This window comes from Miniopterus natalensis, chromosome 18 (genome assembly GCF_054644295.1).
Source record: "Miniopterus natalensis isolate mMinNat1 chromosome 18, mMinNat1.hap1, whole genome shotgun sequence".
NCBI lineage: Eukaryota > Metazoa > Chordata > Mammalia > Chiroptera > Miniopteridae > Miniopterus > Miniopterus natalensis.
Window position 1 is genome coordinate 41,331,768 of NC_142098.1, and position 23,817 is coordinate 41,355,584.

A 23,817-nucleotide genomic window follows, 5' to 3' on the forward strand; every position below is an offset into this window, starting at 1 on the left:
CACACCTGCAGAAACCTGCACACACCTGCACACACCTGTACCCACCAAGCAAGTGCCCCACTGGTCTCTGTGGTTAAGTGACCTGCTTTCTTTCAAAGCAGCAGGTAAAGGTCTGTCCTGTTCTCCCTCAGGGACGACGTGCCTTCGCCCTCCGATGTCCACGGTGTTATCCATTCACTCCTTCAAAATTCATGGGGCTCAGGGCACATGTGGGCACAGCGTCAGCACCTGGGGGTGTGGTTGTAAAGAAAACGTCATCAAAGCCACATTCCAATGGGACTTTTGGTGGAATTTATTAGGTAGATTCTAACGTTCACATGGAAGAGAAATGCACACACGTGAACTGAAGTGAGAACCAACGACGAGGCGGACGCCTGCAGGGCCCCAGCGCAGCCCCCGAGTGTGCAGGGGGAGGGGGACACGCGCCCACGCCCGCGGGGAATCCCGTGCACAACCGAAGGTCACATTCTGCCACTTAAATGTCCACGAACAGTTAGAGAGAATATTATGTCTACACACGGGAATAGCGCTTGGGTGGAGGTGCTCAAGGGGGCGACCTGTGTAACAGTGTCAACAATACAAGAATTTTTTAATTTTTTTGAAACTGTGAAACGTATATAAAAAGAAGAAATAAGAGAATTACTAAAGCTGTGCACACTAAGTTTTGAAAATTGCTATCACAGTCATAACTTTCTGTCACTCTGCAGCCCTAGGTCAATAAAGTTATAAAGGAAATAGCAACTGGTTTAAAACCATCTAGTGGCACCTATTCGAAGGCCGTTGCTGCTGCCTGGTGGGTAATTGCGGTAATAACTGTTTAAATGAGCTCTAAAATCAACAGTTGCAACTTAACAGTTTAAAAATGTTCAGCCCTGCCCTGGCCGCTGTTGCTCAGTGGTTAGAGCATCCACCCTCGGACTGCAGGGTCCCAGGTTCGGCTCTGGCCGAGGGCACGTACCTGGGTTGCAGGCTCGATCCCCGGCCCCGGTCGGGGTGCGTGCGAGAGGCAACCAATTGATGTGTCTCTCACATCGATGTTTCTCTCTCTCTCCCCGCTCCCTTCCACTCTCTCTGAAAAACAATGGAAAAAATATCCTCAGATGAGAGTAAAAATAAATAATAAATAAATAAAACTAAAATGAAGCAAAACTCTACTCAGCTGCCTCCAGGTGTAAGAACCAGGGATGAGAGGCTGTGGCTGGAGAATCTCAGTATTAAGAGCACCTGGAGGGCTGAGTAAACTCGAGTGCGGGGCCCACGCCTGGGGTTTGTGTCTCGGTAGGTTTTAATTTCCAACAAGTGGCCCAGCTGTGTGGGTGCAGCGGGCTGGGTGTGACAGCTGGAGCGGAGGGAGTGATTGAATTGTCACATGTGACCCACTGCTCCTCCTCCTAAATTCTATTTTTGTTGTTAATTTTCATCGGAGGATATTTTTTCCAGTGATTTCTAAGACAGTGGAAGTGAGGGAGGGAGTGGGTAGGAGAGAGAGAAACATGGATGTGAGAGAAACATCGATTGGTTGCCTCCTGCACATGCCCCGACCGGGGCCAGGGAATCGAGCCTGCAACCAAGGTCCGTGCCCTTGACCGGGACCCTTCAGTCCAAGGGCTGACGCTCTAGCCGCTGAGCCAAGCCGGCCAGGGCTCATTGGTTGATTCTTGTATGTGCCCTGACCAGGGATCGAACCTGAAACCTTGGTGTATTGGGATGGTGCTCTAACCAACTGAGCCACCGGCCAGGGCAGAATGTCTGTTTAAAAGATGCCCCCACCCCCAACACACGCTCAGTGAAATGTGAATTTCAGATAATATAATTCGGAGCATCTGCATCTAAAAAACCCTGTGTATCTGACATTCGCCCTTCACTGGGGCTCTGAAGTTAGCCTGGCCACCCCTCTGGCATCGCCCCATTTCACCGGGAAATAAGGGAACGCAGGACAAACAAGGGTAACGGTTGAACTGTGAAATATTTATTGAAACAACCAAAACAACTGCATTTCATTGAAAGACTTTAAATGGCCCAGAAGACCAGAAATAAAACCTACGATGAAGAAAATGGTTAAGTCCTCGGGAAGCAGAAAACGTAAACCAGTCGGGAAGATGCGCCCTTACGCGACGATCCTGATTCCAACGTACAGAACCCCATCAGCGCTCAACATGGCATTCGGCTAGTTAATCTCCTTCCTGGGCAGAAGGGACGTGGGATCTTCGGGGGGCCCCGCTGAAATGAGTTTTCTGGTGGCGTTTATAAGTCCCCAGCTGACTGAAGGCCCGGTTACACTCGAGGCACAGGTAGGGCCTCAGGCCAGAATGGGTGCGCAGGTGGACCTTGAGGTTTCCTCGGTGGCTGAAATGCTTGTGGCAGGTGTCGCATCGGTAAGGCCTCTCCTTTGTGTGGACCCTCTCGTGGCCACGCAGCGTGGAGTCGTGGGCGAAAGCCTTCCTGCAGTATGTACAGATGTAGGGCCTCTCGCCCGTGTGGGTGCGCAGGTGGACCTGGAGGTCTGAAGACTGAATGAATCTCTTGGGGCAGACCTGGCACCCAAAGGGCCTCTCTCCCGTGTGTGTTCTCTGGTGAAGCTCCAGCTGAGACCTGTACCCGAATCTCTTCTTGCAGTCCCCACATTCATGCTGCACCTGTCTGTGGGCTTCTTGGCCAGCAGGGCGACCAGCTGGCCCCAGGGTGCTTTGTGCACTGACTGAATTGGACCTGTGTTGTCTCAAGAAGTTTCCTTCGTCCAAGGCCATGGCTCCTTCTTGAGGCACACCTTGGGGAACGGAGGTGTCGCCACCCCTTGTTCTTTTCGGGGGACCTCTTGAATTCCGAGAATATCTTCTTTTCAGATGTTGACTCAAAACACCCGTCTCGGAGACGTGGGTGGAAGGCACATGGGCATTCACATTTTCAGTGCCGAATCCTTCTTGGAGGTTCTCCTCACCCTCTGTCCTCACCGGACCTTCTGAAAGAAGGGATTGGACACGTGACATTTAGTAAAAGAGCATTTTCCACACTACCGAATGCATTTGAACCAATGTGGATGTTGGTTGACAACTTTCCTGTCAACCAACAAACCTGAGAGACCCAAAAGTTGGTGATGGAGAAGGCTTGGCATCGAGAGCCAACTGTCCCCGACAGATGATTATACTGGACGCCCAGCTGGGTACCCAGCACAGGAAATGTCACCAGTTCCTCTGAGGTCCCCATTTCCATGCTCACCAGGCCCCCTTGGAAGCTGAGGCTCTAGAGCTGTAACTGCTGTTGCCTCTTCCCCGTCCCCCATCAGGTCCATCGCCAGCACCTGCGTGGCTCTCACACCGCACAGGTCACCGTTTTCAGGAATGATCTCTGGGGGAAGGACTTCTTGTCCCTGACAACAGACAACCAAGTGTGATTAGGGACATGTCTAAAAATTCTGACGTGGAAAGGTCTGTCCTTTCTTCGCCCCTCACCCATCTCCCTGACCTGAGACTCCCAACTTTCCTAATGGCACAGGTTTGTGGAAATGCCTAGACTTCCACGGGGCCACCCCACCCCATTCCCCCTGATCCCCAAGTATACTGTTAATGTGTACCCACCACACCTTTCAATCAAGCCTACACATTGCAGTTTTTACTTTTTTTTTTAAATCTTCACCCGAGGATCTTTTATTCCATTGGTTTTTAGAGAGAGTGGAAGGGAGACAGACAGACAGAGAGAGAGAAACATTGATGTGAGAGAGATACATTGAATGGTTGCCTCCAGCATGTGCCCTGACCAGGGCCCGGGATTGAACCTGCAACCCAAGTATGTGCCCTTGACCAGGAATCGAACCCGAGACCCCTCAGTGCCTGGGACGACGCTCTAACCACTGAGCCATACGGGCCAGGGGACAGTTTTTACTCTTAGTTCTCCAAGGGCACCTCTCCAGGTCATCTCAACTGCTCCCTGCCCCCACTGTCCTGAGTCATCACTCTTGGTATTTTGGGTTAGGGTTAGTCTTTGTTGTGCAATTAGGATGACAAACAGCAGCCCTGGTCTCTACCCGCTGCATGTCAGTAGCTCCTCCCACCCATCCCCCACTTGGGCAACCAAACAGCGTCTCTGGACATTGGCCTCGGTCTTCTGGGAGGCAAAAGGACTCCCAGAGAAAACCACTCCTTTAAGTGTAAGGAATTGACAATATTCCAACAGCTGGTCCTCAGGCCAATTATCAGGTCATGGAATACCTTTGAGGAAAATTAGTTTTGAGTTTACTGGCCTGTGGGGGGCAGACAAAGGTTGGTGAATCTTTATTGTCCACATTGGTTCAGAGATGTCTAGGGATTTAATGCACCCTTAGGATGCATTAATGGGTCCAGTTCTGTCCCGTGTCAAATGTCCCAATCACCGTAGTAGCTATGCCCACTGCTTCCTCGGGCACCTTCTTCCTCCTGTCCCCAGAGATCAGGGCATCACACACTCACCTGGCCCCTGGACATGTCACTGATTCCTGGCTGATTCTCTGGCTCCTGGTTGACCTCCTGGCTGTTCTCGGGATACATCTCTTGGCTGTCCTTGGGATGTATCTCTGTCTCTCTTTTCAAAGATTGGGACTTCATGGACAAGTCCCTCACGTGGCCCATGTCACAGACTTCCCCTTCGGCCATCTGGACATCCGAATTTTGCATAAGGAACTTCTGTCCTTGCATGCTGACTGTGGTCTGTGGGGAGAAAATTAAACAAGATCAAGAACCGGGACGTACCCTGTTCCCCATGCGAATCCTGCCCAGCACTCAGACATCACTGGGGCTACTAGTGTAAAATAGCAACCTCTCTTCCTGGGCAGGCAGCTCGGTTGGTTAGAGGGTCCCCCAGATACACCAGGGTCCCGAAGATTTCAGATTCGATCCCTGGTCAGGGCATGTACAAGAACCAATCAATGAATGCATAAGTGGACAACAGATCCATCTCTCTCCCTTTCTCTCTCTCTCTAAAAAAATTGATAAATAAAATAGAAACTTCCCAAGTTGTGGCAACCAAAACATGCCCCAACATTTGTAAAGGACTCCCTGGGGTAAAAGGTGCCATCACCCCACCCTGTCCCTGCCTCAGTTTCCTCCCCAGTAAAGCAGAACTGATTCATTATTCTGAGGTCATTGGGAAAGTGAGTCTGGGGACAGGAGAGCAAATGTCTGCAGGTGTCCCTCAGAGGAATGCTAATGTGTACATTTGCCTGCCCTCCCTTCCCCACGCCCATCACCAGGGCCCTATTCACCCATCTCTTGGGTTTCTCGTTATTTCTCAGCATGTCCTCCAGGTCTTTGCAGCTCTCCACACTCCTCTCCTTGACCAAGACCTGAAGCTCCGGGGGCATAGAGATCATAAACTGCTCCAGCACCAGCTTATCCAAGATCTGCTCCTTGGTGTGCAAGTCTGGCCTCAGCCACAGATAGCAGAGCTCGGACAGTCTCCGAAGGTCCCGGACCGGGTCCGATTTCCCCGAGCTGCTGAAGCCCCTGAAGATCACGTGCCACATCTCGGAGTCCCAGGCTTGCCTTTCAGTAAGGTTTCCATGGGGTGGTACAGGCCGTGGCAGCTCCAAACCCAGGCCTTCCTGGCATCTCCCATGACCCCCTGAAGATGCCATATTCACTGGAAAATTCTCCGATATGACTGGAGCAAACTCTTCTTGAAGTCAGCAGCTAATAGCTAAAGGAGGAATTTACTCTGTAATAGATGCAGAATTCTGGGGGGTAGAGAGGAGAGAATGGCATGAGTTTAACCTGTCCATTCACCCTTCCCTCCCCACAATGCTAGACACCACTAACTGGTCCCAAAACAGACAGACTCATAGATACAAGGATTACTGGGGACCCTCTGCCTCCTGCGCGCCCCCTACTGGGCATCCGCTGCCTCCCGCGCGCCCCCTACTGGGGATCAGCTGCCTCCGCCGCGCCCCCTACTGGGCATCCGCTGCCTCCCGCGCGCCCCCTACTGGGCATCCGCTGCCTCCCGCGCGCCCCCTACTGGGCATCCGCTGCCTCCCGCGCGCCCCCTACTGGGCATCCGCTGCCTCCCGCGCGCCCCCTACTGGGCATCCGCTGCCTCCCGCGCGCCCCCTACTGGGCATCCGCTGCCTCCCGCGCGCCCCCTACTGGGGATCCGCTTCCTCCAGTGCACCCCCACTGGGGATCGAGCCTGCATCCCGGGCACGTGCCTGGCGTGGAATCCAACCGGGCCTCATGCACCGTGCACCGCATGAGGCCCAACCAACTGTGCCACACGGGCCAGGCTGGCGCATCCTTATTGCTCCGAGCGGTCAATGCCTAAAGCAGTGCTTCTCCTGCAGGGGCCCCTCCCCCAGCCCCGGACACATTCGACGATGTCTGAAGACATTTTTGGTTGTCACAACTGGGCGTGGGGGAGGGAGGAGGGAAGCTCTGCGGAACACCCTGGGATACACAGGACAGCCCCCTCCCCCCCAAAGAAATAAAAATAAAAATGGATCCCGCCAAAAATGCAACAGTGCGGGGACTGAACACGCCTGGTTTAAAATATAAACCACACCACGTGTGCATTAACCGCGCGTTATACAAGGAGTCCAAGTGTATGGGGTACAGAGGGGGGTCCCTTGTTTTCACAGGATCCCAGAAATGCACAGCGAACGTGGACCCGAATCTTTCTGAAACCAGCCTCCGCGCATCCTCACTCCCAAAATTCCCGTCCCCATTTCCCGGCGCCCGGGCCCTCGGACTCCCGCAGCCTCACTTACCGCCTGCGCGCCGCTGACTCGCAGGTTCCCGGGGCTCCGACCGGAGAACTGGGTGCCTGGAGCCCACAGGTCTCTGTCTATATAGGTGGCCTCGCCCCGCCCCCTCCTTCGCCCCGCCCTCCGTTGGCTCGCTCCGCCCCTTTCCCTGCCCCACCCACCCCTCCCCAGCCCCGCCCCTCTCCGCCCCGCCCCCTCTTGGCCCCACCCCGACCCCCGCGCGGCCTCCCTTCCTGTTCGTAGTCAGCCCAGTAATTGGCCTAAGACCGTGGCATGGTCCCGGGTGGAGGACCCGGCAGGTTAAACGGCAGGAAGAGAAAAACTTACCTGCGACCCAGCCGGGGCCTGGCCTAGTGGGAGGCGGCAGGTGCCCGCTTTCGGAGGCTTCAGACACCCCCCCGCCCTGGCCGCCCCCCCCCACCCCCCGCCCTGCGTACCAAGGGTCCCGGAGGGTCGCAGCCCCCTCCGGCCTGCGCACATGCCCAGCTTTCCCGTTGGATTCCCCGCCCATTAGTTGTTTCCCTCTCTCCCTAGAATCAATAAAAAATAATAAAAAAATAAAATTAGAATTAGATCATTTAAAAAATTGAAAAGAGAAAGAAACATCTTTTCTGCTGTTTATTATAATGAAAGAATTTTTAACCAGTTTGGGTCACCTACGTTTTTGTTCAATGCAAACGATTTTTAAATGATTTTATTTAAAATAAGATGACAGGGCAAAGTGTGAGAAGAACATACTTCTGAGCAAGACAGGCAGAAAACGAGCGGCCATAGAGGCCAGCAGAGAAAACGATGGCCTCAGAGCAATTCAGCAAGCCAGGGTATTGAACAAGAGGAAAGTAATTATTCACACGTAGGACATAGTCTTTTTAAAAAGCATTTCCTTACGATTTCTCATCAGAAACTCTACAGGCCAGAAGGGGATGGCATGAAGTACTCAAGGTAATGCAAAACAAGGAACTGAAACCAAGACTCCTCTATCCAGCAAGGCCTTCATTCAAAATAGGTGGGGAAATAAAGACCTTCCCAGACAAAAAGGGCTAAAGGAGTTTATCACCAGCAACCAGCACTGCAGGAAATGTTAAAGGGAGCGCTGCAATACGAAGTAGAAACAGAAAGAGAAACATAAGCATAAGGAAATAAAATGCCAATAGATAAGGACCTATCAATAATAACCTTACATATAAATGCATTAAATGCTCCAATCAAAGGCGTAGGGTAGCTGAATGGATAAGAGAACAAGACCCAAATACATGCTGTCTGCAAGAGACCCACCTCAGAACAAAAGACTCTGCAGGCTGGAAAAACACACAAACTTCTGGAGGCCTTTAAAGGAGATATCGTCAGCAATACAGTCATCGTAGGGACTTTAATGCCCCAATGACTTTACTGGATAGATCTTCCTGACAAAGAACAAGGAAACAGTGACTCTAAATGACACACTAGATCAGATGGGTTTAATTGACATTTACAGAACATTTCACTCCAAAGCTGCAGAATATGCATTCTTCTCAGGTGCACATGGGACAAAGATAGACCACATGTTAGGACATAAAACAAGTCTCTACAAGTTCAAGAAGACTGAAATCATATCAAGCATCTTCACGGACGTTTACACTGTGGAATACTATGCAGCTGTGAAAAAGAAGGACCCTTACCCTTTGGGACAGCATAGTGGGACCTGGAGACTATTATGCTGAGTGAAATAAGCCAGTGAGAGAAAGACAAGTATCACATGATATCACTCACCTGGAACGTAATGAGCAAAACAAACCAATGAACAAAATAGATCCAGAGAAACAGAAGCACAGGACAGACTAAGGAATCTCAGAGAGGAGCCATGGGTGGGTGGGTGGGGAGAGATTAACATAAGAATTTATGTGCATGTGTGCATAACCCGCGGGACACAGACAATAGTAGAGTGAAAGCCTGGGGGGAGGGGTGCAGGAGGGAGAGGACCAATGGGGGGAAAAAGGGAACATCTGTAATACCTCCAACAATAAAAATAAATTTAAAAAAATAAAAAGATAAAATAAAAACATTTCTTTACTATTTTTTAGTATCTTGAAATCAATACATTAAAGCATTGCTCAAAACAGATTAAGTCACTAGTTTCCTATTAGTCAACTGACCCTTTTCTAAAAACAGAGAAAACAATTAAAACTAAAAATTAAAAAAATAGAAAAATAACAGAAACCAGGATAAAGGACACAGACACCACTCTGTGTCTCACCCCACCCACCAGGGTTGGAAAAAGTGGTTTATAGATAGGCTGAGGGTCTACACCGACCTTGGTGGGGTTTCTTTCCTTTTTTGTGTTCAATCCTCAACAGAGGGTATTTTTTCCATTGATTTTCAGAAAAAGTGGAAAGGAAGGGGGGTAGGGAGAAGAGAGAGAAACATCGATGGGAAAGAGACAAGTGGATTGGTTGCCTCCCGCATGCACCTGGAGCGGGGCTGTGGATGGAACCTGCAAACCCAGGTACAGGCCCTTGACGGGGCATCCAAGCCAAAACCCACTTTAACCTCTGAGCCACACCCATCAGCCTGTACTTAGTGGCCCTCACTGAGGGGCAATTTTGCTTCCCTGGGGACATCTGACAATGTCTGGAGACATTTGGGGTTGTCACAGCTTGGAGGGTCTCCTGCCATCTAGTGGAGGGAGGCCAGAGATGATGCTAAACACCCCGCAATGCACGGGACGCCCCCACAGCACGGAATGCCCCAAATGTCAACACTGCCGACGTTGAAAATCCTGCCTTAGCCCAGCGCCCGTGGCTCAGTGGTTGAGGGTGGACCCATGAACCAGGAGGTCACGGTTCGGTTCCCAGTCAGGGCACATGCCGGGTTGCACTAGATCCCCAGTAGGGGGCGTGCAGGAGGCAGCCCATCGAAAATTCTATCATATTGACGTTTCTATCTCTCCCTCTCCCTTCCTCTCTGAAATCAATAAAAACACTTAAAAAAAAAAAAAAAAGAAAGAAAGAAAAGAAAATCCTGCCTTAGATACACTCCATTGTCCCCATCTGGTAGGTGACCGCTGTGAGAAAATCCAGTCCAACTCATAGGCTGCATTCAGTGTGTGCGCTCAGGTGACTGAACCCCCCACCTCCGCAATTCTCTCCGAGATGTGGAATGGGGGGGGTCTCAGAGATATTACCTGGCCAGGTGAGAAGACGGGATACCAGGACCAGGGGTGAGCCAGGAGGAAGCAGAGGGGGCTCTTGCTAGGAGGAGCTATTGCAAACAACCAGGACTCATTCTGTTCCCGCCATATGCGGATTCCCTTCCGGGAATTTTATCTGCAACCTCCCACCGAGCCATTCAACAGAACCGCTTAATGTTTTACATATTGGTGGGATCTTTTTCTGGATTGATTTGTTTGTTTGGTTTTTTGTTTGTTTTGAGAGAGGGGGGAAGTGAGAGAAGCGTGGGTGTGAGAGCGCCCCCTACTGGGGATAGGCTCAGTATCCCAGCACCTTTGGGCCTCGGTTTCTCCCGGGAGGCCCTGCAGCTGCGCGAGTCTCTCGCGTCTTCCCATCCGCCTCGCTGCCTCCGTTTCCCCTCCCGCGTGAAGCACCTGTTCATTGGTTCCCTTGTTGGGTGGGAGTTTCCCTCCCTGCAAAGTAAGCTCGGCGAGGGCGGCGATGCGGCCCCGCTGGTCTCCAGCCCCGCGGTGCTCGCCTGGGGACACCCGCCCACGCCGCAGACTTTTTTTTTGCTTATTGCGATTTGGCGTCTCGTGGGTGGAGCTCAGGGGCTTCCTACAGGGCGCAGGACGGTCCCCAGGGCAGAGGGGTCCAGCCTCGGGGTCAACAGCAGGACCGGACCCCTGCGTAGCCGCTGGAACGGCGCAGTGTCCGGCGGGTGGACAGATCCAACGCGTCTGTGCGGGCGGCGCTCTCTCCCTCTGCTGCTCGTTTTAATTTTTGGAAATTCATTTCTCGATGACAGTGGACATACCGTATTATATGAGTGTCAGGTGCGCAGCGTGATCAGGCGTTTCTGTACCTTAGGGAGGGAGCCCCTGATATTCCCAGTCCCCCCCAGACCCCCCAGCCCCTCCATAGTCATCCCAATGCTACTCTGTTCCCTGTGCTGTGCGTTTCTCGGTGTATCTGTGTCTCTCCCTCCTTCTCAGAAGGAACCAGAGTGAAGGGGGGCACGCCCTGCTGGCTCTGCCCTTTGCTTCCCGGGGGTCCCCTACCGACCCACAGGGTTTCCTCATTTCTGCGCAGAGCTGCAGGCCCCGAGATCCCGGCCGCTTCCCGTCGTCTGCGGCCCCCTCTTCCCCGCACCTGCACGTGCGCAGCCCCGCTCCCCGTGAAGGGCTTTTCTGGGCGCCCACCCGGGGCAGAGGGAGACCGCAGGCTCCTGGCCGGGCCCCGCGTCCTCGCGCCGGTGGGTGTGGCAGAAGGTGGGCGCCGCTGGCACGGGGTAGGGACTTCCCCTGCAGCACCGTCAGCACGCGGGCCTCACCGGACCCTCCCGCACCCCGCGAGGCAGGGAATGGGGCTCACTGAGCCCTCAACAAACACGGAGGCTCGGAGAGGTCAAGTCACCTTCCCAAGGCTGCACAGCTAGCAGGCAACGACCTTGAAACCCAGGCATCTGGACTCGGAGCCGGTTTGCTGACCGTCAGCCTCCCCACAGCCGCCGGCTCCCGGCTCTTCCCTGAACGGACTCCGCTCACCTGCATCTCATTCCCCGTTTCCCGCTCAGCAGCTAAAATCGATTTTAAAGTATGAATCGGACAATGGAACTCCTGCCCGAAACCTTCCAATGCCTTCCCACCAGGCCAAACATAAAATTACACTCACAAAGGCCGAGACTCACCTCCTTCCGTGCCCCCCCCCCCCCCCCAGCGCTACCCTAGGGCTGAGCCCAGACTCCCAGGCCTCCCCCCAGCGACCCTCTCCCCAGACACAGACACAGCGGCGGGAGAAGCGCCTACCACAGAACCTGGGACTGCGGCTGCACACCTCATCAGTGACTTTATTGCTCTGCAGATGCTGGTGAATTGTCTCCATGCGCTTCCCAGAGCGGCATCTCTGTCCATCTCCCAGCTTCCTGGGTGGCAGAGAGAAGCCGGACCACGGAGCCCACTGCCAGGCCCCGCCCCTGTCCTCCAATCTGTCCTGCGGGTGCTCTCCCAGGTTCAAGACCCAGTCCCCTGCCTTCAGCCTCCTCCCGACCAAGGGCCCACCTGCTGCTCCGGCCCTGGGCTCCTCTCTTGGGCCCCTGGCCCACCTTGCTGCCCTCCCCCAGGGTATAGGGTGGGCGGAGAGAAGAGGGTAGAATGGGGAGGCACCTTTCATAGGGTGGGGCGGCCTGGGGGGTAAAAAAGGGTGGGCGGAGGGGAGACTGGAGCAGGGAAGTGAGGTTTGGGGCAGAAAAAGCTGGGAAGGAACCGAGAACGTTAGGGCATCTGACAGTTTAGACTCGGGAGGAGAGGCGGGGAGAGGGGTGGGTCCTGGGGGTGGGCTGCGGGACAGGAGGGGCTAGAGGACGCAGCGGGCAGCACCAGGGTGGGTGGCAGGCGGCTACCCCAAGGGCCACGGCGGGAAGGAGGGCCCCCCGCCCTCGGGGCCCGGCGCAGCGGCTGTGCCCGCGCCCGCCGCGCGGCCGTGGATGCGCTGGTGGCGCAGCACGTGCTCGCGGCGCCCGAAGCCCTTGCCGCACTCCCAGCAGGCGAACGGCCGCGCGCCCGAGTGCGTCTTGCGGTGGCGCACCAGGTGCTCGCGCCAGTAGAAGGTCTTGCCGCACTCGCAGCAGGCGTGCGGCTTCTCGCGGGCGGGCAGCGGGCGCAGGGCGGGCCCGGGGCTGCCGGGGTGCGGCCCGGGGCTGCCGGGGTGCGTGCCGCGGTGGCGCCGCAGGTGCTCCTTGCGCCGGAAGGCCTTGCCGCACTCGGGGCAGGCGTGCGGCTTCTCGCCCGAGTGGCTCTGCCGGTGGCGCAGCAGGTGTGCCGGCTTCAGGGAGGACTTGCCGCACTCGGGGCAGGACACGGTGCCCGCCGTGGCCAGGAAGGCGGGCAGGTCGGGCGCGGGCAGGGCCGGCGGGGCCAGCGGGGGGCTGCCTGGCTCCTGCTTGTAGGGGCGCGTGGCCTGGGCGTCCCCTGCGGCCAGCTCCTCAACCCCTGGGACCGGGTCTCCTGCTGGGCAAAGGCGCAGTCAGGGCGAAGGCTCTGCGCAAGGCGGGGCGGGCACAGCCAGCCTGGGGTGGGCCGGGGATACCGGCCGTGTGGGTAGGAAGGGCAGCGCTGGGGACGGTGGTGGGCACGGGCTCCTCACTCACCGCTGCGACCTCACAGCAGCGCCTGCTGCAGAGGAAATGCCCACAGCACAAATGGGTGTGTGGGTGGGAAGTGGTACAGGGCACAGAAGAGACTGGGGAAGGGCGAACTGATGGACAGACGGCAGATCAGCACTTGGATGGGCCCATGGGGGAGAAAATGGGTGAGTAAAAGTCTGAGGATGGATGGGTGGATGACCAGCGGGCAGGTGGACAGGTGGGTAGGTGAAGGGGTGGACAGACGGGTGCTGGGGAGGCCAGAGGGGCCAGGTGAAGGGATGAGAGAGGTCGGCTGATGGGTGGGTGATGCACAAGGGGCTGGGAAGCCTCTGACCGGCTACCCGGGTGACAAATGGGAGGGTGGCTCGGGTATGAACCACACATTCCCTTTCTCTGGGTTTTCAAATTGGTCTGGGGACTCCACAGAGACACACACAACCCGTGTTTTCTCCAGGAGCACAGGCTGATAAAATAATTGCTAAGATCTGCTCTCTGCGTGTGTGCTGGGGCGGGGCTGAGCCTTCACCTGCAGTCTCACTTCACCCTCACACATCCCAGCAGGAGCAGGTCACTACTGTCCCCGATACAGGGGAGCAGAGGAGGGCACTGAGCTCAGAGGCCTCTTCCTGTGGCCCTCCCAGCCCCGTCCTACTGCAGGAAGGGCCCTGAATTCCCACCCTCTCTGCTCTCCCCCCAGGACCACAGCACCCTTACACCTTACAGTCTGTCCACCTCCATCAGTTTTCCCTGGGACTAAGGACTGCCAAGAACCACCTGTCGCTGTCCTCAATGTGACCCCATCCACCCCAGTCCCCTGTCCTCACTGTGACCCCTCCCCCCCAGGTCTCCCCCTCCTCATGGACTCCATCCTGCTGCCTCCACCTTCGACCTTGGGGTGACCCTCAGCCGCTTGTTTCGGCCTCAGCTGTCTCCCACCTGAATGGCTGCACCTGGCCGCCTGGCACTTGGTTCTGCACCGGCCCAGAATCACTGTCTGCCTGTGCTGATGTCCCACCTGACCTCCCTTTCTCACTGTCACACATGTGGTCTGGACAGAGCTGGCTCTAGCTCAAGCCCCAGCCCCGTGGGCAGGTATGTGCGCCAGGCCTGGGCTCTCCGGATGGGGTGCTGCACCCCTGACCATAGTGCACGGATTGGGACGAGCATGGCTCAATCACAACCAACAAGATGTGACTCGGGGACTCCATGCAACTAGCTGAGAGGTTGGGTGTGGGTGCAAAGGTCCAGGCCAGACGGCCCAGTGTGTTCTGGGTTTTGCCAACCCCTGGTCTCAGGTGAGTAACCTTATTTCTGTACCCATGTCTGCAGCTACAGAACGTGGGCAATGTGCATATCTCAGGGGCTGTGGTGGGGTTTCAGCTCGCTACACCTGGTGCACATGTCACCGGCGGCATGGTCCAGCCTGCCCATCGCCCCCACTTTGCCCTCCAGGGCAGGGCCACTGATTCATCTCCAGCCCCTGGAGCCCACAGCAAGGACACCAGGGATGCTCACTGAAATGAGTGGCGGGCAGGCTGAGGCCCACCTTGGGCTGGGGAGGAAGCCAGCGGTGTAAGAACGGGGTCAGCTGCTCACCTAGAGGAATCATGCGGCCATCTTCCTTCTGGAGGCCAACCCCGGAGCCCTCTGTCACATCCCGAGGGGCCCTCATCGCTGGTCCCTGAAACGAGATACCAATTCTGAATTGAGACACCTGAGGAAGGGCATGGATTTCTGTCCCTCTCTCTCCCCATCACCTTCAACCACTCACCGAGGCCCATCACCCACTCTGGGGGAAGCCAGCTGCCACGCTGGGGGACACTCAGCCACCCCAGGCAAGGCCCACATGAGGGAGCTGCCTCGCCTCCTCCAGCCCTGGGCTAACCTTCAGGTGACAAAAGCCTCTGCTAACATCTTACCTGCAACCTCCTGAGACCCCAAACCAGACCCACTGCAAGTTCCTGACCCACCGAGATTGCATGAGATGCTAAATGTTTATTTTTAAGCTATTAAGTTTGGGGTGACCTGCTACACAGCTACAGGTAACAGATACACCTGCTCTGAATATTGTTGTAGCTTCTTACCACCCTTTGCAAACTCTTGTGACAAAATTCAGGAAGAAAAACACAAGCCACTTTAAACTCAGGAAAAAATAAAGTTAACTCAGAACAGGATCTCCCCCAGCTCACACAGTGCCCAGCTCTGAGCAGGACGGCACCAGCCAGGAGGAAGGAAGGTTTCGGACAAAGCTGCAGAGGGTCAATATTTGGTTCTTTCTTGCTCTTGTCCTGGTTCCTCAAACCTTTGTCGCCGAGGAAAAGGTCAGGATCCTCCTGGTGCCAATGAGGGGCTGATGCAGAAGTCGTCCGCATCCAACTCGCTCCCTCACATTTTACTTATTTCCAATGCTTTCGGGCTAAAGCAGTCGTTAGGGTGAAAATCAGCGTTGCCTAACTCTCTCAGGTGGTGAGAGGACTCAGCAGGAAGCCTCCAGCCTTCCATAGCAGCACCTTGCTTGGAACATACAGATAAATGCCTGTTGTCAGGGAGGCAGCAGGGTGGGTAACGCGTGGTCACCTTTCTGTAAATCGATTCCTGACTACTCGTGCAGCCCAGGGTGTTAGGGGCCCACTGGTTCTGCAGTAGCCCGTGAGGCCTGGGTGCCCTGGCCCCTGACACCCCCTCTGGCCCCACCTCTGGTGGGGTCCCCACCTGGAACTCTAAGTCCCTGCCACAGTATTCAGCATGTGTGTCCCAGGTGCCAAGCTCTCTTGGGTCTCCACTCTTTTGCCTGGAACACCCTTTCCCAGCCCTTTCACCATCTACCTGGGGAGGTGGCGGGTCAGGGCACATGCCCGGGTTGCAAGCTCAATGCCCAGGAGGGGGAGTGCAGGAGGCAGCTAATCTATGTTGTGCTCTCACATTGATGTTTCTATCTCTCTCCCTCTCCCTTCCTCTCTAAAATCAATAAAACGTATTTAAAGATAAACTGTCCTGCCAGCCTGAGGCTCCCACTGACAGCATCCCTACTGTCACACCCTTGAACATGTTTGGTCTGTCTGCTCACATGTGGAAGAGACTCCCACAGGGCAAGGACCGGGCAGACAGTAAGGCTGGAGGGGCAGCCAGTCTCCGACCACAAGGCTGCTCAGGGATTGGGGGGTGGGGGCGCCTCCTGCATGCTCACCCAGAGCTCCTCCAGCAGGGCCAGGGCCTCCTCTCCACTCTGGGGCCGCCGGCTGCACACCCAGGCCTGGATGTCAGCGGGGAAGGCACTCAGGAACTGCTCCAGCACCAGCAGTTCCAGCATCTGCTCCTTGGTGCGTACCTCGGGCTGCAGCCAGTCCCGGCACAGGGCGCGCAGCAGGCCCAGTGCCTCTCTGGGGCCCGGGGCGTCCCCCAGGTGGAAGTGGCGGAAACGGTGCCATGGTGAGTCCAGGGCCAGGCCCTCAGGGGTCTGGCCCTCCTGCTTCACGGGCAGCGGGGAAAGGACTTCCATGGGGGCCTAAGAGCCCTGATGGGGACGGCAGCACCTGTGGGGTGAGACGTCCAGCACGTTGAGAGCCCAGCCCAGTGTTTCCAGAACTTGCTGCCTCCCACAGTGAGGGGCAGGGGTGCTGGTGCATACCCCAGTGTCCCCTCTTAGGAGCAGTGTGACCTGGAGCAATTGATGTCAACTCTGCCTTAGTTCCCCATGCCCCCAATAAAACAAAGCGCTGTGCTGGTCTGTGTGGCTCCATTGGTTGGGTGTTGACCGCAGCACTGAAAGGTTGCAGGTTCGATTCCCAGTCAGGGCACATGCCTGGGTTTTGGGTTTGATCCCCAGTACGGGGTGTGTAGGAGGAAACCAATCAATGCTTCACTCTCACACTGATGTTTCTCTATCTCCCTCTCCTCCCTCTAAAAATCAATTTTAAACATTTTTAAAAATAAGTAACCCAGGCTGGGTTTATTAAGAGGTGAGGAGATGGGCTCTGGCGCTGGGCTGCCTGGCTCCAGTTTTCAGTTCTGCCACTGACCCGCTGTGTGACCTTGGTCATATGCCTTGTCCTCTCTGGGCTTAATTTCTCCACCTGTAACAGAGGACTAATCGTGGCTCCTACCCCACAAGGGGTTCTGGAAGTGGGAGGCACTGAGTCAGCATTCAGTGAATACCTGTCTTCTCCAGGTTTCTAACCGCCACACTGATGGACACTGGGCTGTATAATCCTTTGCCACAGAAAATGTTGAACTTCTTGCACTAGATGCCAGTAGTATCTCCCCAGCTGTGACAACCAAACATGCCTCCAGATATTGCCACATGTACCCTGGGGACAAATATTGACTCAGAGCTTGAGGGCTCCGAAGCAAATCTCAGCCCTGCCACCAACCAGCTAGTTGTCCTTGGACAAGGTAACCAGCACCTTTGACACACCGCGCCTCCATTCCTGGGTCTAAAATCACACTAACCTAAGAATTGCAGTAAAAACTCAAGCTGTTGTCCCAACGTGCCAAGGCTGTGTATTCAGTCTCTGGTCAGGGCACATACAAGAACCAACCAATGTGCCCGCCTGGGCATGGCTCAGTGGTTGAGCATCAGCATAGGATCCAGGAGATGGAGGTTCGATTCCCCGTCAGGGCACATGCCTGGGTTTCGGGCTCGATCCCCAGTGCGGGGAGTGCAGAAAGCAGCTGATCAATGGCTCTCTCATCAATGACATTTCTCTCTCTCTCCCTCTGCCTTCCTCTCTCTGAAATCAATAAAGACATATTAAAAAAACAGAATAAAGCAATGGCTGCATCAGTAAGTGGAACAACAAATCAATTTCTCTCTCTCTAAAATAAATAATCTTTAAATTTAATTTTTAATTAAATGTATGAATTTGTTTTGTTACTAGCAGCACCCCCCGCCCCCAACTCACAAAGTCTCAGTAATATAAGTAACTACCTCCGGTTGAGGATCCTCAGCACCCTCATTTCCTTAGAGCTTCAATTTCTTTTCTTTTTTAATTTACAGACTTTAGAGGGAGGAAGGGAGAGAGGGAGGAAGAGAGAGAGAGCAACATCAACTTGCTGTTCCGCTTATTCATGCATTCATTGGTTCATTCTTTACTAATCAAAAAAAATTTGTTTTAACTACGTCTTTATTGATTTCCGAGAGAGGAAGGGAGAGAGAGAGAGAGAGAAACATCAATGAGGAGAGTCATTGATCGGCTGCCTCCTGCACGCCCCCGACTGGGGATCCAGCTGGACACCGGGCCTGTGCCCCGACGGGGAATCGAACGCCGATCTCCGGGATCCGAGGTCGATGCTCCACCGCTGAGCCACGCCGGCCGGGCTGTTACTTTTAAAAATCCTCACCGAGGACATTTCTTTCCCATTTGCTTTTTCAGAGAGAGAAACATGGATGTGACACGGGCCCGCCCGGGAATCAGGCTGCAACCCAGGCACCTGCCTCTGCAGCCTTTGAAATCTAGCTGCAGGGGAAATAAAAGAGGGTGAGTGGAGCTGACCTGGCGGGGGGGGGGGGGGGGGCCGGGGCCGCCTCAGGCGATCACAGCAAACACAGCACCCTCCTAGTAATGGATTCAACCCCCAGCAACAAGCTAGGGGGGACCCCAAAAGACGCCCTCTCCATCCAGAAAGAAAACTAGGCAAGAAATCCTCGGGAATCTCACAACTGACAAGGGTGTGGACAGGGCGCACAAAAGGAACCACCTGCACCCCACCTAAAGCCCCTGCCCCCAAACCTTTCCCAAGGGCCCAGAGAACCCAGGCTCCCCCTTAGGGCGCGGATCCCACCCCAGCTGTAGCCCTCCCCCCGTCCTAGGCCCTCCCCAACTCCCCTCCCTCAGTTGCCAACTCTTCCCGGCGACCCCCGCCCCCGGGGCCCGCACCCCTCCCCTCCCCCGCCCTCCCCTCCCGCTCGCCCTCCCCCCCGGCCCCCCGACCCCCTTTTCATCCCCTCCCCCCGACGCTCCCACCCCTCCCTCCACCGGCCTCCAGGCCCCCACCCCACAGCTCCAGCCATCCCCCGACCCCTCCCTCATTCTCCCCTCACTCACCTCACTCTCGCAGGCGAGGCCCCCCCAAGCCCCTCGCCTCCCCGCACATGCGCACAACGCTCACCGGGACTCCATGCCCCGGCAGGCTTTGCGCCAAGCTCCTCAGTGGCCCCTCCCACCCACACTCCCGGAGACCGAGGCGTCCTTCCGGCCTGACGCACCGCTCTCAACCCCGCGGGCCTCATCGGCACTACATTTCCCAGGGAGCCGCGCGACGAGGGCGGCTTCCCATTGGCTCTCCTCTTGGAGACCCGCGCACGCCCGTCCCCAAAAGGCTCCGCCTGCGCCAGAACTACACTTCCCAAGATGCACCGAGCTCTGCCCGCGGCCTATTGGTTTATCGCAAAAATGGCCTTTCCTAGCGCGCCAGGCACTGGACTACATTTCCCAGAATGCAAGCAGGGCTTCCCATTGCTCCCCCCCTGCCCCCGAGCAGAAACTGAGCATGCGCAGACATGCAGACGGGAAGCCAGGGCGCCAAGGGGGAAGTGAGAAGGAGGAGCTATGGCGGCGTTGTCCTGGAGACCGGAGGTGGCCGGACGCTGCTCGGCGCTCTGGAGGTACAGCGAGGAACCCGCCGAGGAGGAAGGAGGAGCTCCGCGCCAGTGGTGGCGTGCGGGGCGCGTCCCGTCGACGACGGGTGGCCTCTCCCCCCCACGCGGCGGAACTAACCGGGCCTGAGGTCCACGCGGGTTCCCGACGTGACCCAGGCGCCTGGCTCGGGTCCTTCTGCGTGAACCCGCCCACAGGCCTCAGTTTCCCCCCTGAATGGGGCGGGGGTAGTGCCTGCCGACCTCTCCCGCGCTGCCCCAGGGCGGGGAGAATGTTTGGCTTTCGGAGCGGGAAGAAATCCCGGTCGGGCTGCGCTGCGCGCCCCGCGGGCCCGGGAGAAGCCGTCCCCACGGCCGCCTCCGCGCAGTTACTGCCCCGGGCTCCGGCGGTGGCGGCTGGGCCCGGCTTCCGGCCCCGCCCGGGTGACCGCCGGGCCCGCCGTGGCCGCCCTCCCACCGCCTCGGCCCGAGCCCTCGCGTGCGGCGTTCCGGCCGCACCGGCCTTTCTGCTCCAGGGACGCCCGGTCTCGTTCCCCTTCTCAGCCCATCGCCCGCTTGACGTCTCCACTTGGACTTTTTTCTCTTACAGTTGACATCCAGTATTATTCTGTATTAGCTTAAGGTGTGCATCTTACAGGTCAGACAATCCCATACTCTACAAAGTGCCCCTCCCAGTATTTCCAGCGCGCACGTGGCACCACACGGTTATCACAATAGTATCGACTATCACCCAGCCCCCCCCCCCCATCTGGCAACCATCGGTCTCTGCTCTGGATCTATAAGTTTGTTTCTGTTTGTTAGCTTATGTTGTTCTTTAGATTGCACATATAAGTGAAATCATACAGTATTTGTCTTTCTCTGACTGGCTTATTTCACTGAACATAAACCTCTGTGTCCATCTATGTTGTCATAAATGGTAAAATTTCACTCTTTATGGCCGAGTAATATTCCATTGCATATATGCACCACTTCCTCTTAATCCAGTCATTTATTTGTCTTTATTGATTGATTGGAGAGGGGGGGAGGGGAAAGGGAGAGAGAGGGACATCAATTTGTTGTTCCACTTATTTATGTATTCATTGGTCAATTCTTGTATGTGCCCCGACCAGGGATCAAACCCACAACCTTGGCCTATCAGGATGATGCTCTGAGCTACCCGGCCAGGGTTGTACCACAGTTTTTTTATCCAGTCATCTATTGATGGGTACTTAGGTTGCTTCGATATCTTAGCTATTGTCAATAATGCTGCAATGAACATGGCAGTGCATGTGTCTTTTCAATTTAATATTTTGGTTTTTTTCAGATAAATACCCAGAATCCACTTGGATTTCCTAATAGGCATCTGAACCAAAGAATTCCCTCCACCCCACTCCACCCCACCCCCAGCCTGTCTCCCTCAGCAAAAAACTTCCTTCTTCACTACTCCATTTGGCCGTTGGGCCAAACAGGGAAGGGTCACCCCTCACTGTCATGTTCCATCACCCCCACATCAGATCTGTCTTCAGGTCCTGTTGACTCCACCTACAAAACACAGTCAGCCTGTCTACTGCTCACCACCCTATCACCTGGTCTCAGTCCCTGTGAGTCACCTGAGCAGGAGCAGGGACCATAGACAGTTTCCTGCTTTGGCTCTGGCTCCTCCCGCTCCTGCACCCCAGTCCCTTTAGCCGCCAGAGGGATCTTGTTTCTTTAATTATAAAATATACATAACGTAAACTTTGCCATTTTAACCATCTTTATGTATACGGTTTGGTGGTGTTCACATTGCAACACCATCACCACCATCCAGCCACTGAACTCTGGTCATCACCCCAAACTAACACTCTGTCCCCATGAAACAGTAACTCCTCATCCCTCCCTCTCCCCCAGCCCCTGGCAGCCACCATTCCGCTTTCTGTCCATGAATTTGATGACTCTAGGGACCTCCTATTGAGGGAGGAGAGTAAGAATTGGAAACTTCCAGGGCAAGTGGGATTGGGAAACTGAGACAACATCATCAAACAAGCCAAACAGTTTGAACAACTTACAGACCTTATCTTCCCTAACCAAGGACACTTGAGGGAACACAGAGCTTAAATCGCCCTGGTCAGAGAGAGAGAGGACAGAGCCCCAATTAGTGCCATTTCTGCCAGCCAAACCGAAGGACGGATGAAGTCAGGGGAACAAAGAACATAAACCTGATTAGAGCCAGGCAGATCCAAGATAAAACAGTAAAGCAGACCAGAGAATGATCCCAAACTCCCCTATATGCTCATTTGGATGCATCAGCATATTACAAACACACCTGGAAAGCTGATGAATATTCCATCTCGGGCTTGAGCTACTTACTGTGTGTCTTGCCCGCCCACCGTCCTTCCGTCCTTCCGGTGAGCAACTCAACGACAGAGCCCTCGTGTTGCCAGCTCCCAGGTGGGGCCGCTGAGTAAACAAGAACTGAGGGAATGTTGCTCTCACCCTACTTCCCAGGCCCGAGGGCAAGAATTCCTTTGACCGCCCAGACCCTACCCGAGCCAACCTGCTCCTTTGTAGCACCGTTATAATTATTACCCAAAATAATAATTAACCTTTCTCTTCGTGTGGGGCTCTGAAGCCGCAGATATTACAGGGTGGAGAGGGAACCTGGCTTGTCTCTGGGTCTCCACTCTGGCACCTGGAGGCTTGGAGGCTCGGGGAATATTTCATGGTAAAAAAGATGATGGGTGAGCGGGTGAACGCAGGAGGGGACACTCCTGGAACGAAAGCAGGACCTGTTCCCGTCAGTCTGCAGCCCACAGGGAGAGCTCCTAGGGGCTGGGCTTGAGTGTGAGTCACCTTCTCCCAGCCTCAGGAAACAATCAAGAATAAATAATTAAATTGCAAATGAATTGCTTAATGATGGGCTGCCCACAGATCAAAGCCTCAGCCCTGTTTACAGTGGGGATGAGAGGCTCAGTGAGACTGGCGCAACTTCTCAAAGAGACACAGTAATAGAGGCAGAGGTGGGGCAGACCCGGGTTTGGTGACCAGAAGCAGCTGTGGGGCCTCCTGTCGCTCCAGGAGGACCCTGGGCCAGCCAGGTGGAATGTATTCCGCTGGCCAGGTACCCTCTTCCCTGGACACAGGGACAGTGAGCAGGGCCTACGGCAGGAAGGAGCCAGAGAGATTGGTCGTCTCACAGGTGTGGGTGGCTGTCTGCAGGGTGGGTTTCTCATGGGGATTGATTCGAGGGTAACACAAATTTTAACAAGTAGGTGAATTCGCAGATATGGAATCCACCTGTAATGAGGATCAACTGTTTTACAGGTAATGTTTAGTTTCTTTTGTTAAGAGGCAAGGTGGTAAGAAGCTAGGAAAATTCCTGGGCAAGTAGAATAGGGAAACAGACATGAAAATTAAACACGGCGGAGCAGTTTGAACAAAGTAGAGCCAGCCGGTGAATCGCAAGACCTTATCTCCCCTAACCAAGGACACCTGAGAGCAAATGGTTTATATCTCCTCTCCCCGACCAGAGAACCCAGAGCTCAAATCACCCTGGTCAGGGAGATAGAGGGCAGAGACCCAATTAGTGCCATTTGTGCCAGCCAGACCCAAGGACCAATGAAGTCGGGGAAACAACAAATCCAATTAGAGCCAGACAGACCCAAGATAAAACAGTAAAGCAGACCAGAGAATGATCCCAAACGACACTATACACCCAATTTGATGCATCAGCATATTGAAAACACCTGGAAAGCGGATGCATAGTCCACTGAAATAAAAATCCTGGAGACAAAGACCCAGCTGAGGCTCTCTGGGGTACGCCCATGCCCCTTCTCAGGCATGAAATTTTCAGTCCCTCCTAAACTCTAAGGGACTCCATGAGACTTGCAACCAGGGAGCAATGGGCAGCTCATCAGGGGCTAACCCCCTGAACCTGCCTTCAGGGCCCCCTTTTCTCTGACTTCCCAGTGAGTTAAAGCAGCTCAGTCTAGGCCCTTCTTTTGTTTCACTGTCCCCAGCTTTTAACATAAGTCCTCTCAAAATCACCTGAGCCCATGTTGTGAAATCTTTCCTGCCGGACGTCACCAACCCACACCCTGCAGGCTGGACTCCAGGCAGATGCGCTCTGGGCCCAGTTCCTGTCTGGTGACATCCCAACCAAAACTGAAACAAAGTTCTTGTATAAAGGTGAACTACAGGTCACTGTGTGAAGTGGCCTCTTCCCGGTGCCACTGATTCTGGGATG

At 55.0% G+C, this 23,817-nt stretch overlaps 2 protein-coding genes across 6 annotated transcripts; both read right to left on the reverse strand.

Moving 5' to 3' along the window:
• Nucleotides 1-2,171: 2,171 nt before the first annotated feature.
• On the reverse strand, nt 2,172-5,809 carry ZSCAN5B (zinc finger and SCAN domain containing 5B). The gene is made up of 4 exons (XM_016222228.2): nt 5,234-5,809; nt 4,443-4,679; nt 3,217-3,367; nt 2,172-2,959 (listed from the first exon to the last, which is right to left on the reverse strand). The coding sequence occupies exons 1-4, from the start codon at nt 5,603-5,605 to the stop codon at nt 2,172-2,174; spliced, it is 1,548 nt and encodes a 515-aa protein (XP_016077714.2). The 5' UTR covers nt 5,606-5,809.
• Nucleotides 5,810-12,209: 6,400 nt separating this feature from the next.
• On the reverse strand, nt 12,210-19,125 carry ZNF444 (zinc finger protein 444). Of its 5 annotated transcripts, XM_087826986.1 has the most exons (5): nt 17,468-17,735; nt 17,174-17,325; nt 16,206-16,551; nt 14,615-14,699; nt 12,210-12,878 (listed from the first exon to the last, which is right to left on the reverse strand). In XM_087826986.1, exons 3-5 carry the CDS (start codon nt 16,515-16,517, stop codon nt 12,271-12,273), a joined length of 1,005 nt encoding a protein of 334 aa, XP_087683112.1. In that variant the 5' UTR covers nt 16,518-16,551; nt 17,174-17,325; nt 17,468-17,735; the 3' UTR covers nt 12,210-12,270. The 5 variants fall into 5 exon arrangements, with proteins under 5 accessions (XP_087683112.1, XP_087683115.1, XP_087683113.1 ...); XM_087826989.1 differs by lacking the exons at nt 17,174-17,325; nt 17,468-17,735 and adding an exon at nt 19,063-19,125; XM_087826987.1 differs by lacking the exons at nt 17,174-17,325; nt 17,468-17,735 and adding an exon at nt 18,359-18,522.
• Nucleotides 19,126-23,817: the final 4,692 nt, after the last annotated feature.